Source organism: Cebus imitator, unplaced genomic scaffold, assembly GCF_001604975.1.
Source record: "Cebus imitator isolate Cc_AM_T3 unplaced genomic scaffold, Cebus_imitator-1.0 Scaffold521, whole genome shotgun sequence".
NCBI lineage: Eukaryota > Metazoa > Chordata > Mammalia > Primates > Cebidae > Cebus > Cebus imitator.
In genome coordinates this window covers 1092503-1108087 of record NW_016107836.1, presented here as the reverse complement: position 1 = coordinate 1108087, position 15585 = coordinate 1092503, and the positions used below count along the sequence as shown (strand labels likewise).

General features: G+C 34.3%; 1 protein-coding gene across 1 annotated transcript in view; it reads left to right on the top strand.

Moving 5' to 3' along the window:
* Window positions 1-15585, top strand: part of CSTF3 (cleavage stimulation factor subunit 3) — an 83621-nt gene that overhangs the window by 24950 nt on the left and 43086 nt on the right. The window contains exons 2-3 of the mRNA XM_017514251.2: window positions 2225-2326; window positions 2449-2544. Coding sequence (XP_017369740.1) covers window positions 2225-2326; window positions 2449-2544 — 198 coding nt within the window. The remainder of the gene's footprint in view (window positions 1-2224; window positions 2327-2448; window positions 2545-15585) is intronic.

Below are 15585 nucleotides of genomic sequence, written 5' to 3'. Positions count from 1 at the left end.
TAGTTTAATATGTGGGTAGAGGCAGTAGTCCCTTATAAACTTTTCCAACTTTAGTTCTTTGAGCAATTTATTCAAAAAGTTCTTGTATGTTAGGAAAGCATCCTAATTTTAATTCGAATTACGGTAGTCAGCATGTCTTTTTTCTAAATAAGTGAATGTTTACCAGTAGTGCAAGCTAATTTATTTCAGAGAAAAGAGTTTATTCCTCCTAGGTAATTTTAAAAAATCTGAACAGATGACTTTTTTTTTTTAACTTTTCTAAACTGGTGTTTTGACTGAATTGTTCCATGAAATACTAATTCCACTAAAAACAAAAAAGGGTGGTTGGGGAGAAAAGTAATAGGGGCAGTACTTCCCTCTCTGGATGTGCTTGGATATTATCAATATGTATTGCTATTTATAGATTTCAAGATGTCCTAGAAAAAAGAAAAAACAAAACTTTATATAAATTAACTTTTTTATTTTATAAGACAGTGTGTGGCCCTGTCACCCAGGCTGGAGTGCAGTGGTGCAGTCTTGCTCATAGTGACCTCTGCCTCCAGGGTTCAAGCAATTCTTGTGCCTCAGCCTTTCAGATAGCTGGGGTAATAGGCACACATCACCATGTCCAGCTAACTTTTCTAGTTTTAGTAGAGACGGCGTTTCACCATGTTGGCCATGCTGGTCTTGAACTCCTGGCCTGAAGTTATCTGCCTGCCTTGGCCTCCCAAAGTGCTGGGGCTGGGAGTAAAGATGTGAGCCACCACACCTGGCCTGTATAAATTAACATTTATCTGGCTTATTTGAGCATCGCTTTTTGTGGTGCACACTAGTATTCTGAACAACAATTTAAGAATTAATACTTTTATTTTTTTCATCAAGGGCTAGCTACTATTTTAAGCATTTTTTTTTTAAGATTAAATTTCCATAATAAAAGTAAAACTACCTTACTAAAGGATTTGAGGAATATTGAAAGAAAAGGAGAAAAAAATCGGCCTGTAATTCTACTACTTACTTTCCAAGGATGACCAGTCTAAGCATTTGAATATATTTTAAAAACCTCTTTAAAATTTCTTTTATAGTTTTCATTATGTTGTATACACAATTGTGAATTGTGTTTTTAAAATTCCTTTACACTGATATAAGATTTCCTTGTCGTTTTATGCATTTTCTTTGTGGTGGGGGATGAATGCTTTAACAGCAGTTTTTCTCAGAGTTGGTCCAGGAACCCCAAGGGTTCCTAAGGACTTTTAGAGGATCTGTGAGTTCAACCTGTCTCATAATAAATCTAAGACATTATTTGCCGTTTTTTACTCCTAATCTCTCATGGGTGTACAGTGGAATTTTTCAGCATTTCCATGATCTGATAGGGCAGCAGATTGAATGAGGAAGCAGATGTGAAAATTCAGCTGCCTTTTTAAAAGTCGAATATTGAATGGACTTAATAATGTAAAAAGAGACATTATTTTTACTAAATTTTAAGTTATTTTTTGTAAAGAAAAATTAACATGTAAAAGGTTTTATTTGTAAATTGATATTTAAATTTTTTTAATTTCTAATATGGTAAATATTGATATAACCCACATAAAATCTCTTTGTGGTTCTTAAAGAGTGTAGAGGGGTCCTGAGACCATAAAATTTGAGAACTGCTGTTTTATAGTATTTAATACAAAAAAAAATTTTGTTTGAATAAAAAATATTTGATCACTTGGCTTTATTATTTTTATGCAAATTACTTCTGAATACAAATATGATCGTCCCTCAGTATCTGTAGGGGATAGTTGCCAGGATACCCTTTTAGATACTAGAGTCCATCCATGCTCATGTCTCTTATATAAAATAATGTAGTATTTGCATATAACTTCCACATGTCCTCCCAAATACTTAAATCATCTCTAGATTGATTTATAATAACGTCATATAAATGCCATGTAAACAGTTGTTATATTGTGTTGTTTAGGAAATAATGATGAATAAAAAGGCTGTACATGTTTAGTATAGGTACTGCTGTCTTTTTTTCCCTGAGTGTTTTCAGTCCACCCTTGGTTGAATCTAAGGATTTAGAACCCACAGATAAGGACGATTGTATACATAGGTTCTAGAAAACACAGTTCTCTTTTATATGATGATAGTTTTATGCTTTGTAATGTGACATTGCATCCAAGGACTTTATTGTTCTTGAATTAACTTAGGCATGAGATTTTTAAAACAGTAACTTTAGTTCACTGTTGTTTTTTTTCCCCAGGCAGCTGAGTATGTCCCAGAGAAGGTGAAGAAAGCGGAAAAGAAATTAGAAGAGAATCCATATGACCTTGATGCTTGGAGCATTCTCATTCGAGAGGCACAGGTTTAGTGATATAGGATTACATTTCCTTCTCTATGGGTCCAATCACACTACTTGGTTCTGCAGTGAATAATATTTTCATAATCCTAACATTGTAAATGCTGTTTATTGGTTTTCAATTTTAGAATCAACCTATAGACAAAGCACGGAAGACTTACGAACGCCTTGTTGCCCAGTTCCCCAGTTCTGGCAGATTCTGGAAACTGTACATTGAAGCAGAGGTTACTATTTTATTTTATTTTTCTTATATCAGCATCTGATGGGAATTGCAGCATACACTGTAGTGATAAAAAACAAGTTAGGAACATAGCCAACTAGGACAAGGAGGATTTAAATGTGTCTAACCTTTATTTTGTAAAATAGGTATGAAGGAGTAATTAAAATGAATTTTTGAAATTTGGGTCTTTTACAAGCTGATGATTGTTGCATTTTGGAGTTGCAACAACATTAAAACAGTTTCAATGGTATTGGAGTGCTTTAGCCTTTTATTTACTTGTCATGTGTCAATTTATTGCCTCCTGTGTCATTTATTTAGAGCTCATTTTTCTTTTTATTCCTACTTACAAACTAATATGAATGGGAGTATATGAAAATACAGAAATGTTAACTTAGTTTTTCATAGGGTATTTTGAGTGTCTGGTGAAATGAAACATTTTAAGAGAAGAATTACTTCACATTTTAATTTTGTGAAAATGCATGGTTTATCAATGTAAGCACTTCAATAATTTAATGATTTTTCTGTAAGATGAAGTTTATATTATGTAAGATTAAGCTAATGTGATTCAAACCTATTTAATCCTATAATCATAATTTTATCCAATGATATTTTGATTTTTTTCTTGCTTTTTATGTCTTGAAATTTGAATCCAGGCATGTATATTGTATAGAGCGAGGAACCCCATTCATGATTATGGTTAGGAGGAAAATGTTAATTTTTGAAGACTGGAATTAGTAGTAAAAATAACAAAAGTTTTAATGTGTCAATAACAGTTGACACCAAGTAATCATTTTCAGGTTGTTAATATGAATTAATGGGATGGAAGGGGTAAGATGTAAATAACTGATATCCACATTAAGCTGACAGTTATATGCAGTTCTTTTTGTAACTTATAATACGCAGTACTCTTATTTTTACTATTTTGTGATATAGATTCTCAGCATAATCAAGTACACTGCAGCCTCAACATAACATTTTCTGCTGTACCTGAAATTTGATAACATATAGGTCTGTTTTGGACCTATTCAAAGGGCTTTGGTCATCAGCAGTACTGAATAGATTTCAGCACAACACAGTGTCACCTGTGATGTGTCCTCAGAATGGACTCAACCAATAGCAGATTCAAATAGAGGCTACAGTGTACTCATTGTATTGGTGCTGTAGTTTAGATTGTATTACTTGGTGGGGAGGGAAATTACTGGATAATACCAGGAACATTGTGTGTGTTTTATTTTTGTGTGTGTGGTTGTGTATGTGGAATGTATGTTTGTGTGTTTGTATGTATGAGAGAGATTGTGCCTTATGTGGAGTCTGGTAGTTTTGGCCTATGACCGTATCCTTAAAGCTTCATCACCTGTCCTCTGGGACCATTTCTTTCCTTAATATTTAATTACCAAAGTAGCTTGGCACAAAACAGGTGAGGCCTGTCTGAAATATGCTGAAGCCAGTGTGCTGCTTTGTCTTAACTCATTAAAATAAGGAACCTGGATCACCTGCACATGGTCTGCATTCTAGTCTGGCTTTACAAACACATTAGACTTATAATCAAATGCACCAGAAATTAACATAATTGATATATAATTGTTTTTGTATAGTGAAGTAAAACTTTGTGAGTTTTTAAATTCCTTGTTTCTCAAATATTCAGGCATTATTCATGCATTTTATTATAGCATAAGTTAAACTAAAATAGGCAGTTAGATACTCCATTCTCTAACTCTGAACACAATGGGTTTGTTTCTCCAATTTACTAGTTGTAAGTTACAAACTGCATCCTAAAAAAAAAGAGTTTCAGGAGGACCAGATGTTATTCCAAGGGGCTGAAAGTTGTCTACATAACAGACTCAATTCATATAATGAAATGAAATGAGCTGATAGCAGTTGCCTGATTTATGTAGTTGGTAATATTTGCAGTTATTTTACATACACACAAACATATACATACGCATGCAAGTAGGTATATTTAACATGTATTGAGAACAAATGGTAAATAATATATATGTATGTTTTTTAAAATTTATATTTTTGGTTTAGGAATTAAGGGTTTAAATTGAATACTGGTTTTAAAAATGTATATCCTGAGCTGTGTTTTTCTCTTTCATGATTTGCTCATTATTTTTATTTTTTATTTTCACATTTTATATTTTTGTTTAGCCTGTGAGAGGCTAAAGTTTTCTTTGATCATATCACTCAATGTGGCCGTTAATATTTCTGGAGAAGACACATAACCTATTTATAATACTTTTTAAAAATTCAAAGTGAGAATAAGAATGTCTTTACGTTGAAAGTAATAATTCAGTGTTTACATAACATTCTGTATGCACTCAAAATAAAGTTTTGTTAATACGTTTGTTGTAACTCAGTACTTCATGGTGGGGAAATTGTAATGTTCATTTCTTTATATTCAGCTAACCCGACTTGTGTGACTCCAAATACATTTTTTAATAGAAAATACATACATCTTTAGTAACAGAAGATAATTTGCTTCCCCAGAGAAATTACTTGCAAATCCTATTAAAGTACAAAATGTCAAAGGAAAAAAAGTATTAAACCTTTTTTAAAAAAATTGAAACATCAGTTGGAAATGAGAGCATATTAAATAATCACTTAGAAAAAGTTAATGATGCTACTATATGAGCCAATATATCAGATTGCTCATAACTCAGAGTTGATTGTATCTATTTAGCTCTGTAAAATTTGGATTTTAAAATGTCATCCTTAATTTGCCACGTGCTTTTATTTTTCTGCTGTAGTGTGGAAATTGTTGGAGGTGAAATTCCCTTGCTTTAGTGAATGGCATTTAGGACAAACGTCTGTGTATTCTTAATATGTTTTCAACCAAAGAAAGCATTGTCGAAGTAACCGCTGAGCTAAAGCCGGCCCCTATTCTTAATATGTAATTTCAAAAACTAGGCCAAATTACTTCAGTGTTAGAGTAATACATTGGAGATAACATTCTGCCTTCACTCCCTGAAATATATTGTTCTCTTTATTTTAAAACTGCTACGTCACACATGATTTAACAATATTATTATGAGATGAGCAAGTCATTAAGTATGACTGTTCTTAAAGTTATAGTTATCAACTTTAAAATCTATCACTATATGAAACTACTTTTGCTACTTCTTAGTTTTAAATAAAGGAAAATTTATGTCTCCAGCTATTTGATCGAATAAGGATCTCTTAAACGTAGTTCAGTATATTTTTGGATTTAAGAAATGAGAGGTTTTAAACACTTGAGTTCAGTAGAATGCCCCAGTCAGAGCCTCAGTGCTCTTGGTGCAGTGGCATATGCCTGTAATCCCAGCACTTTGGGAGGCTGAGGTGGGTGGAACACAAGGTCAAGAGATCAAGACCATCCTGGCCAACATGGTGAAACCCTACTAAAAATACAAAAATTTGCTGGGTGTGGTAGCACATGCCTGTAGTCGCAGCTACTTGGGAAGCTAAGGCAGGAGAATCACTTGAACCGGAGAGGTGGAGGTTGCAGTGAGCCGAGATCCTGCCACTGCTCTCTAGCCTGATGACAGAGTGAGACTCCATCTCAAAAAAAAAAAAAAAAAAAAAAAAAAAACCTACTTTTTATAATGACCAAAAATGTCACTAAATAATCACACAATTTAGAAAACCTATAGAATGTTGCCATATTCTTTTAAATTGTTCTTCCCCACCCAGCCTGTGGTTTCTGTAGCTTTTCATATAATTAGGTGATGAGCAACAACATGCAAGCTACAATATCTTATTAGAGAGGTAATTTGTTTTGATTCAGGCCACATTCATAAGGAATTTTTTTTACTGAAGGATGTTTTTTATTGGTGGCAGAAGGAGAAATGAAGAAGGTAATGCTGCTGGTAATAGCAACAATGTATCTTGCGGTCTGTGAAAGCTGTATTTGTGTAATAAAAGCATATAGATAATTGATTGTTTTTTATTTAAAATTTTTACAAAAGATGAATTATTTTCTTTATACTTGGTTTTTTCTTCCTTATAAATAATGGGTTGTGTGGCATACATTTCAATTTTTCAAAATGACCTTTCTTCTTGGAAAATGGAAGTGAACTCAGGATGCAACATGAGTGACCTAAATTGAAATAAACTTTTCCACTGTTGATACTGTTTTAATACCTTTACGTAGCAGTTTAAATTACTGTATGATAATGTATTGTTTCTGTTAAGCAATGTGATTTTAAAATGCAGATACAGTTACTGCATTATATAGATTATGGTGATTTCTATACTTCAGCTTGCAGCCTTTTTACCAAAAAAATCTGTACTCTCTTCTTATAGATCTGCACCTTTCCTGTTTGTAATAAATGTTGGTCCATGTCTGTGTGATTATTCAGATTCTACTTTAAAACTCAATATGCTTTTTTTTCTAGTTCCTTAGATGCATATATAAATGTAGAGTAGAGATGTAAAAGAAAAAAGTACTTGTAAACACAGAACCGAATGATAATATCTGAAAGTGCTTTGAATAAAGTACTATTTGATAAGCAAAGGAAATATTTGCATGTTGACTATAAGTAGTAAACTATTGTAGGTTTTATTGAATTATCTGATTCCATCCCTTTCCTTCTCCATTATTATAACAGATATTTAGGTGCTGTCACTTCTACTAACATGGTCTATACATTTTTTCCCTTGGGACTTTTTTCTCTGCCAAAGCAACTATTTGCAAAAGGATGTAGTCACTTAGATGACAACATTTCTTTAAATAAAACCTTATGTTTTCCAATCTTTATAATTTCTAGATAATCTATTCTTTTATGTGAAATGTAGCCATTTATTTTCAAGCAAACTCTTGTGCTAATCAACCTGGTTGCCTATATATTTGTCAGCTTTATAAAGCAAAACTGTAATCTCTGCAGTCATTCGTAAACATATTGAAAATATATGGTCATTTTCTTTACCCTGGAAAGACTCTTATGTTTTAAACCCAGCTTCCTTATAGTCCATTCTTCAGTATAATAAGAGTCATGATAGATTCTGAAATTGTAGAAAAGGGTTTATGATAAAAAGTACATATACATTCTAAAATTAGTGGTGAAACAAAAGGACTATTGGATCGTACAATTTGAAGTTTTCCGTATGGTAGTAATATTTTACCTAAATTTCCTGGACATTCATGGAATAACATGTATAATACCTAATACTTAGTTAAAATTATTGGGTATTACGGTCATTAGGATCATAGGGGATAACTTTGGTTGAAAACTCTATCCCTTTCCCAAAAAATTAAAGTTAGGCTGCAACATAGCATCCCTGAATCAACACAAACATGTAAGCCCTTCATAATATCACAGAGCTAGAAAACTACATATTTGGAAATAAAACTAATTCTAACACAAGACTTTTTACAGTGCTGAGCATTTTTGGTTGTAACTTGAGCTCAGGGGAACCAGGTGGCACTTGACTTTCCTTTATAAAACAAAGGACCAATTTAAGTCGAAAGCTCAAATCTTTTTTTTTTTTTTTTTTAGACTGATTCTCACTCTTTTGCCCAGGCTGGAGTGCAGTGGCATGATCTTGGCTCACTGCAACCTCCGCCTCCTGGGTTTAAGCAATTCTCCGCCTTAGTCTCCCGAGTAACTGGGATTACAGGCATGTGCCACCACACCTGGCTAATTTTTTGTAGTTTTAGTAGAGACAGGGTTTCACCATCTTAGCCAGGCTGGTCTTGAACTCCTGACCTCGTGAGCCACCATGCCTGGTCAAAAGCTCAAGTATTTTTTAATAGATTTATTGTTTGTATTTTCTTTAATGTGTCAGCTTTGAAACAGCTATTCCTTTGGAATAAGTGTGCTTCAAGGCACTTCTAGGAAATGAAAATGTCTAAAATATTACCAGTGACATTTGTAAAAAGCTGCACCTCTAAATAAATGTGGACAATGCATTTATTAGTTGTAACTAATTTATTAAACTTTCAATTTTATTACTTTAATTTTACAGAATTTTTAAACTTTTATTACTAAACTGGTTTGCTCCTAGCAACTTGGTAGCAGAAAACAAATAGTTGGTTTGTATAACGGCATAATAGTTTGAAGTCTGTATATAGATTTTTTTCCCCAACATACCAGAATCCACAGCAGTCTGAACAAAAATTATGAATATTTTCCTTGAATACAACTTGAGAAACTCAGCTGCTTTTCTAAGACTCAGGAAAGCATAATGTGGGTAAGTTTTACCATTTTGTATACTTGACCTCCAAAGAGAAATTTTCTATTTGCAAGTGATAATTAAGAAATAGTTCTAAAGACAAGTTGAGATCAGTGATAGGATTCAAATGCAGTTTTGAAATAGTACATTGAACCGTAGTAAGGGTCAAAGATAACAAGATCCCAAAGCCATTTTTAATCTTTCTGAAACCGAATCTAAGTACGTCTATTCATGTGACCGCATGTTCAATTACAGCCTTTTATTTGAATGCACAATGTCAGCTCTAGCATGTACTGTTGACTTTGTCCCAAGATTCCTATATGGAAAATAGTCTTTTAGGGTGACAATTTCTGCAGCTTTTTATCCTGGATTTGAAGAAAAAAGAAGGTTGGCTGTTTGGTGATGATGGTTTTCTTGGGAATTTTTTCACTCTCCAGACTATGACTGCTGCACATATTACATACTTGAAGTGGGCATACTGTTTTAAGTCAAATTTTTAGAGTCGGAAGATAGTTTAGCCCCCTCATTTTATATGTGGGTAAAATAAATCAAGACATTGTTATCCCTGGAGCCAAAGTTTACAAACTTCACTGCTTTAGAATCACTTGGGAAGCTTTTAAAGCATATAAGCTTCCCAGTTAGCATGCCAGGACTGCTGACTAGAGGATGAACATACAGTATCTGTTTTTGTTTCTTAGGTGTTTCCGGCACCTAGTTTTGGGAATGGAGGCTTTGCAGTGCAGTAATTGAATATTAGTGCTGTCAGTAAATTTCATAGTTTATAGACTATTTCCTATACTTGCCTGAACAATAAAGTGATTAGTCTCCTGGTTTGCTTTTTGTATATAATGAATCAAGAAGTAATCTTTGAGGCATCTACTTTGTGCTTAGTATATTGTGACTGTTAGATTCACAATCAGGTTAGGGTTATGCCATTTTAACTGACAGTTTTTTTTACTAACAATTTATTCCTGGGTTTGAAACCCGATTTTCTGGTTGCATAAACTTTTTAAAAAAGAAAGTCACATGAGTGCCAAACTAAGAATCAGATAACCTTTAAGGACACTTCAACTGTTATGGGAGAATCATCTACGCTGGAGAATGTGGTTTAAAATAATTAACTGCAGCTAACTTGTACCCTCTGTAGAATTTAAACAAGAATGCCACATCTTGGTATTTATGTTTGGTTCATTAGCTAACATCCTATTATTTATTTATTTATTTTTTAGACGGAGTCTTGCTCTGTCACCAGGCTGGAGTGCAGTGGTGCAATCTTGGCTTACTGCAACCTCGGCTTACTGCAACCTCCGCCTCCTGGGTTCAAGCGATTCTTCTGCTTCAGGCTCCTGTATAGCTGGGACCACAGGCGTGTGCTACCACACCTGGCTAATTTTTTTTGTATTTTTAGTAGAGACGGAGTTTCACCATGTTGGCCAGGATGGTCTCGATCTCTTGACCTCGTGATCCACCCGCCTTGGCCTCCCAAAGTGCTGGGATTACAGGCGTGAGCCACCGCACCCAGTCGCTGACATCCTATTCTTTCAGTGCAACTTGAGTGTTGTACTGATACTTCTCATTCTTCTGGGGGGTGGGTAATGAGATGTTTTCTTACAAATAACCAGTTATTTCTAACACTATAGTCAGGTTTCAATCCTTTTCTGATTTTTAAAACTAGAAATATCTGTAGTGTTCGTCAACCATTTTAAACTCATATCCTTATTAAAAAAATGAAAACTCAGATGCTTCCTTAATGGCTTTTGACAGTTTTAAAATCAAATTTGATGACTAAAAAACTAGTGCTAATTTTAGAATGGTCTTGTTAGCTATAGTTAAGAATCTAAGTACTGATAATATTTAGAAGTACATTAGATTAAATTTTATAAAGCTTAAAAAAAATGACAACACTACCCAGTATTATAGACGTACAGATAGTGTCATTGGAGGGGAGATTGTCAGCAAAATAACTTTCCTGTGTTTGTACCATTTCCTTTGGTTTTGGCTATCATGGATAAGGAGAATTTTTGAAGGCTTTGTGCTTCATTCAGGGTATGGTATTGGATATTAGATGAGAAAATGCTTAAAACATTCATTATTTAGGTTATCAGAGTCTTTAAGATTCAATCATGGGAGATCACATGATTTAATCTGCTTTGTATGGATTGAATAACAAGAGCATTGCTTTTAGTGGTTACAAACTGACATTTTAGTCACTTAAGCAATTTTTGTAATGCATTTGTAACTTTATTTTGAAATTATTTTAAACTTAGAAGTTGCAAGAACAATGCAAATAACTCCCATATATATTTTACACTGCTTTTTAACATCTTGACATAAGTGTTTATTGAATATTTTTTCAAACTGTGGGAGATTGCACTGCATATATTAAGACTTTAATACTTTGATGTGGTTCCTAATAACAAAGATTCTTGTACACATACACAGTTGAGTGATGAAATTCAGGAAATTTAACATTAGTAGAATCATCTGTAGTCTATGTTCTACTTTTGTTATGGTAATACTCTTTAACAAATTTCTTCTGATTCATTATCTAATCTAAGGCCATTATATAATTATCAGTCCCCTTAGCCTCCTTCAATGTAGAACAGTCCCTCAACCTTAATTTGTTTTGGGTTTTTGTTTTGTTTTGTTTTTTAGACTGGAGTCTTGCTCTGTTGCCCAGGCTGGAGTGCAGTGGCATGATCTCGGCTCCCTGTAACCTCGGCCTCCTGAGTAGCTGGGACAAGTGTGTACCACCATACCCAACTAATATTTGTATTTTTAGTAGAGATGGAGTTTTACCATGTTGGCCAGACTGGTCTCAAACTCCTGACCTCAAGCCTCTCAAAGTTCTGGATTATAGGCATAAACTACTGGATCCAGCCCTCGGCCTTAATTTAAATTTGTTTGATGCTGCATCATTAGATTTAGGTTATAGGTTTTAGCTGAAAAGCCACCAGAATGGTCATGTGTCTTCAGAGTAGCTCATCCAAAGGCATAGTAATGTTCATTTGTCCCATATTGGTGATGTCAGTTTTGATGATGTGGTTCAGGTGTTGACCAGTTTGTCCACTGTGTAGTTAATATTATTCCTTTGGTAATTAATAGAAAAAATAATGGGGAGATAATTTTGAGACTAAATACGTATTCTCATCTAAGAACTGCCCACTCTGTTTAGACCCTGTTGATTGCTGGTTGAATCAGTGATATTTTTCCATGGAATTATCTGGTGTTTTTCAATACATTTATTGAGTGGAAACAGGTATTCTATTCATGACTCAAACTTTATTGTGTTTGAAAACTGTCGGAAAGTCCTAGCTTTCCCCTCCCCACCATGATTTTTTTCATTTCAGAAGCTTACTAGTGAGTATAGTTAGAAAAGATTATTTATAGAATTTTGTCAAATATAAAATCATTTACTGTAAATAATGCCTGTCAATTCTGTCATAAATCATATGGGGAAGAAAACTTTAAAATTGCCACCTCAAGCATGAGGTTATATAGAAATTAAAACTACGATACAGGAAATGGATATCTATATTAATTTGACCAAATGGCAGGTTATTTCAAATAAGAATTTAGATACTTTAAAAATAATAAGGGCACCTTTCACTTTATAAACAAGTTAATGAGTGAAAAAGATCATCTAGACAAACAATTATGTTTGCAAATCGTACATTTTTTAAATTAAAATTTTTCACTTGTGTGAGACACAAATGAAATTGTTAGCACTTGAAAGAAAATAGTTTCTATTAGCAATTAAAGATGTCAGATTGCTTATCCATGGGAATATTTGCCAAAATGGTAACTGTTCCCTTGTAAATTTGAATTTCCTGAGTTCACAGAATAGTTAGGAGATTAGCATTTAAATTACAGGCATTCCAAGTCAAAATGACTTATAAAAAAATGTTTACTCTGGCTGGGCACAGTTGCTCACGCCTGTAGTTCTAGCATTTGGGAGGTCTAGGTGGGCAGATTGTTTGACCCCGGAGGAGTTTGAGACCAGCCTGGGCAACATAGTAACATGCCATCTCTAAAATACCTTTTTTTTTTTTTTTTGAGACAGTCTCACTGTCGCCCAGGCTGGAGGGCAGTGGCACGATCTCGGCTCACTGCAGCCTCTGCCTCCTGGGTTCAAGTGATTCTCCTGTGTCAGCCTCCCAAGTAGCTGGGACTACAGGTGTGCACCAGCACACCCAGTTAACTTTTGTATTTTTAGTAGAGGCGGGGTTTCACCATGTTAGCCAGGATGGTCTCGATTTCCTCTCCTTGTAGTCCGCCTGCCTCGGTCTCCCAAAGTGCTGGGATTACAGGCGTGAGCCACTGCACCTGGCCCGAAAATAGTATTTTTTAAGTTCAAGTTTTTTTTATGAGGGAGGGGAACTTCTCTGCCCTGTGCATCAACTGCAGGGTCAGAATTTTTCTTACTGTGTAGCTGTAACAAGGGCCTAATCATACGTGGTAGTGTGGGAAAGATATGCTTTAAAATGTCTTCATTTATTTAAATAAATGCAAGTGCAAGGAATTTGCACGTTACTCTGTAAAGGCTATATGTAGGAATAGGAATGAAAGAATTTGAAGTCTGAGGACCCTAGGATATTCTGCTTACAGCTTCCTTATTGAATTACTAGGACTTTAGCCAAGCAATTTAAACTTTTTTTTCTAACTTTTTATTATAAAAGATTTCAAACAAATTTGAAAGACTAGTCAATACCTGTACACCACTACATAGGCTCAATGAATGCTTTATATTTCTCTGCTTATATAAAGAATAGTACCCTATAAAACCACAATACCATTATCACACTTAAGAGGAACAGTAATGTTCAAATCTAGTTTAATATTCAGTTCATACTTAAATTTTTCCTCCATATGGGCTTCTAGTCACTTAGCCATTATACTAACTGGCCTAAGAAATCTAAAATATAGTAGTGGAAATAGCTATTAATATATTGTAAGTTTTTAACTGACTCTTGTTTTTCTTTACGCAGTCTCGCATTCTTCATTAGCTGTGTCAGTATTAGGTTTATCAATAGTTTGGTGGGCATTTGAAAAAATGTATTATGTATAGCTACTTACAGCCACATAAAATTGCTTAAATAGAATTTCAGCAAACCTTTTAGAAGATATATGGTACAATAACTTTTATGTAGCCAGATTATCCTTTGTATAAAATCTTATCTTTAAAATTCTAGTTGCTATTGTGCTCCATACTTCTGTAGTTTTTTAATTTTTAGCTGTAGATACTTGGATTTAATTTCAGATAGTACAAAGGAATCCTGTACACAAAAAAGGGGCAAATCTTTGTAATTTTAGACTTTTAAGAAGTTTATAAGAGCATATATTTTCTATCCTTTTTGAGACAGGGTCTTACTCTTTCGCCCAGGCCGGAGTGCATTCGTGTAATTATGGCCTACTGTAGCCTTGACCTGTACAGGCCCAGGTGATCCTCTCAGCCTCCAGAGTAGCTGGCAATACAGGTGCACACCACCACACCCAGCTAATTTTTGTAGTTTTTTTTTTTTTATTTTGTAGAGACAAAAGTTTAAAATTTTGTATTTTTTGTTTTGCCATGTTGCCCAGGCTGGTCTTGAACTCCTAGACTGAAGCAAAGAACATACATTCTTTACCACTTTGAATATTTTTTTACATTCCACATTATAGAGAGAGCAATCACTTTTACATCTGTTTTTGGGTTAGCAATTAGGAGTGTTACTAAAATGGCATTTACTTAAATCAAGGCCAAAAGTAAGGATTTAGGTAGAGTATATTAGCTTTTCAATATATGCTTATTATACAGCTTTCATACTTTTCAAGAAGTCTTGTAAAAGAGACTTTCTGATAGGATAAACTATATTCACTATGATCTATTATTTATTTATTTAGACCTTGAGTCTCTGTTGCCCAGGCTGGAGTGTAGTAATGGCGCGATGTCGGCTCACCGCAGCCTCTACCTCCTGCATTCAAGTGATTCTCCTGATTCAGCCTCCGGAGTAGCTGGGATTACAGGTGCCAACCACTACACCTGGCTAATTTGTGTATCTTTAGTAAAGACGGTTTCACCATGTTGGCTAGGCTGGTCCTGAACTCCTGATCTCAGGTCATCTACCACCTAGGCCTGCCAAAGTGCTGGGATTACAGGCATAAGCTACCACACCCAGCCTGATCTGAAAAGAGATTTTTATTAATTGAGATTATGAAACTTTAAAGTCAGAGGGAAACAATAGCTAGCTATTTAAAAATATTAAGAGGAACTTGACTTTTCTAGTTAATGGGAAAATCTGATTTATTGAAGCTAAATCTGCATTTCCAGTTGTTTGTAATTTGTGGTGCATCAGGCTTAGAGAGTCGATAAACTTTTTGAGCACATCTCTAGTCTGTGTCACTGAAGACTCAAATATGTTCATGTAGCTACCTGATACTCCTCAGTTGATTGTAAGTAAACCACTATGATGTTGCAACAGAATTTGTATTATTTACCTATAAAACAGCTTGTAATTCTAAGTGTACCACAGTTGAAATATTTTGGAATTTTACTTTAGTGTATTCAATTATGCTTATTATAAGATACTTTTATGGGTAAGAAGAAGTTTACAAGCTGTAGTTTGTGATTTTTAGGAGACTATGCAAAGTAAAAATGCAGAACTGTGTTAGCAAACCTTCATGGAAAGTAATTTTGTATATGGAGGACTAGTGCTTAAAAGTTCCCTAAAATTGTGGCCTTTTAGTAGAATGAAATTTACTGATGCCTACTGACATATTTGCCTGGGTTATATTCACATAAAATTGTCCAAAATATTAACACCTTTTTTTTCAGTAGTACAGTTGGCTGTTGAATTTATAGGTTCCCAAAAAAGTCATCTGGTAGTATTTTTGCAAACCCCCCACCATCTGT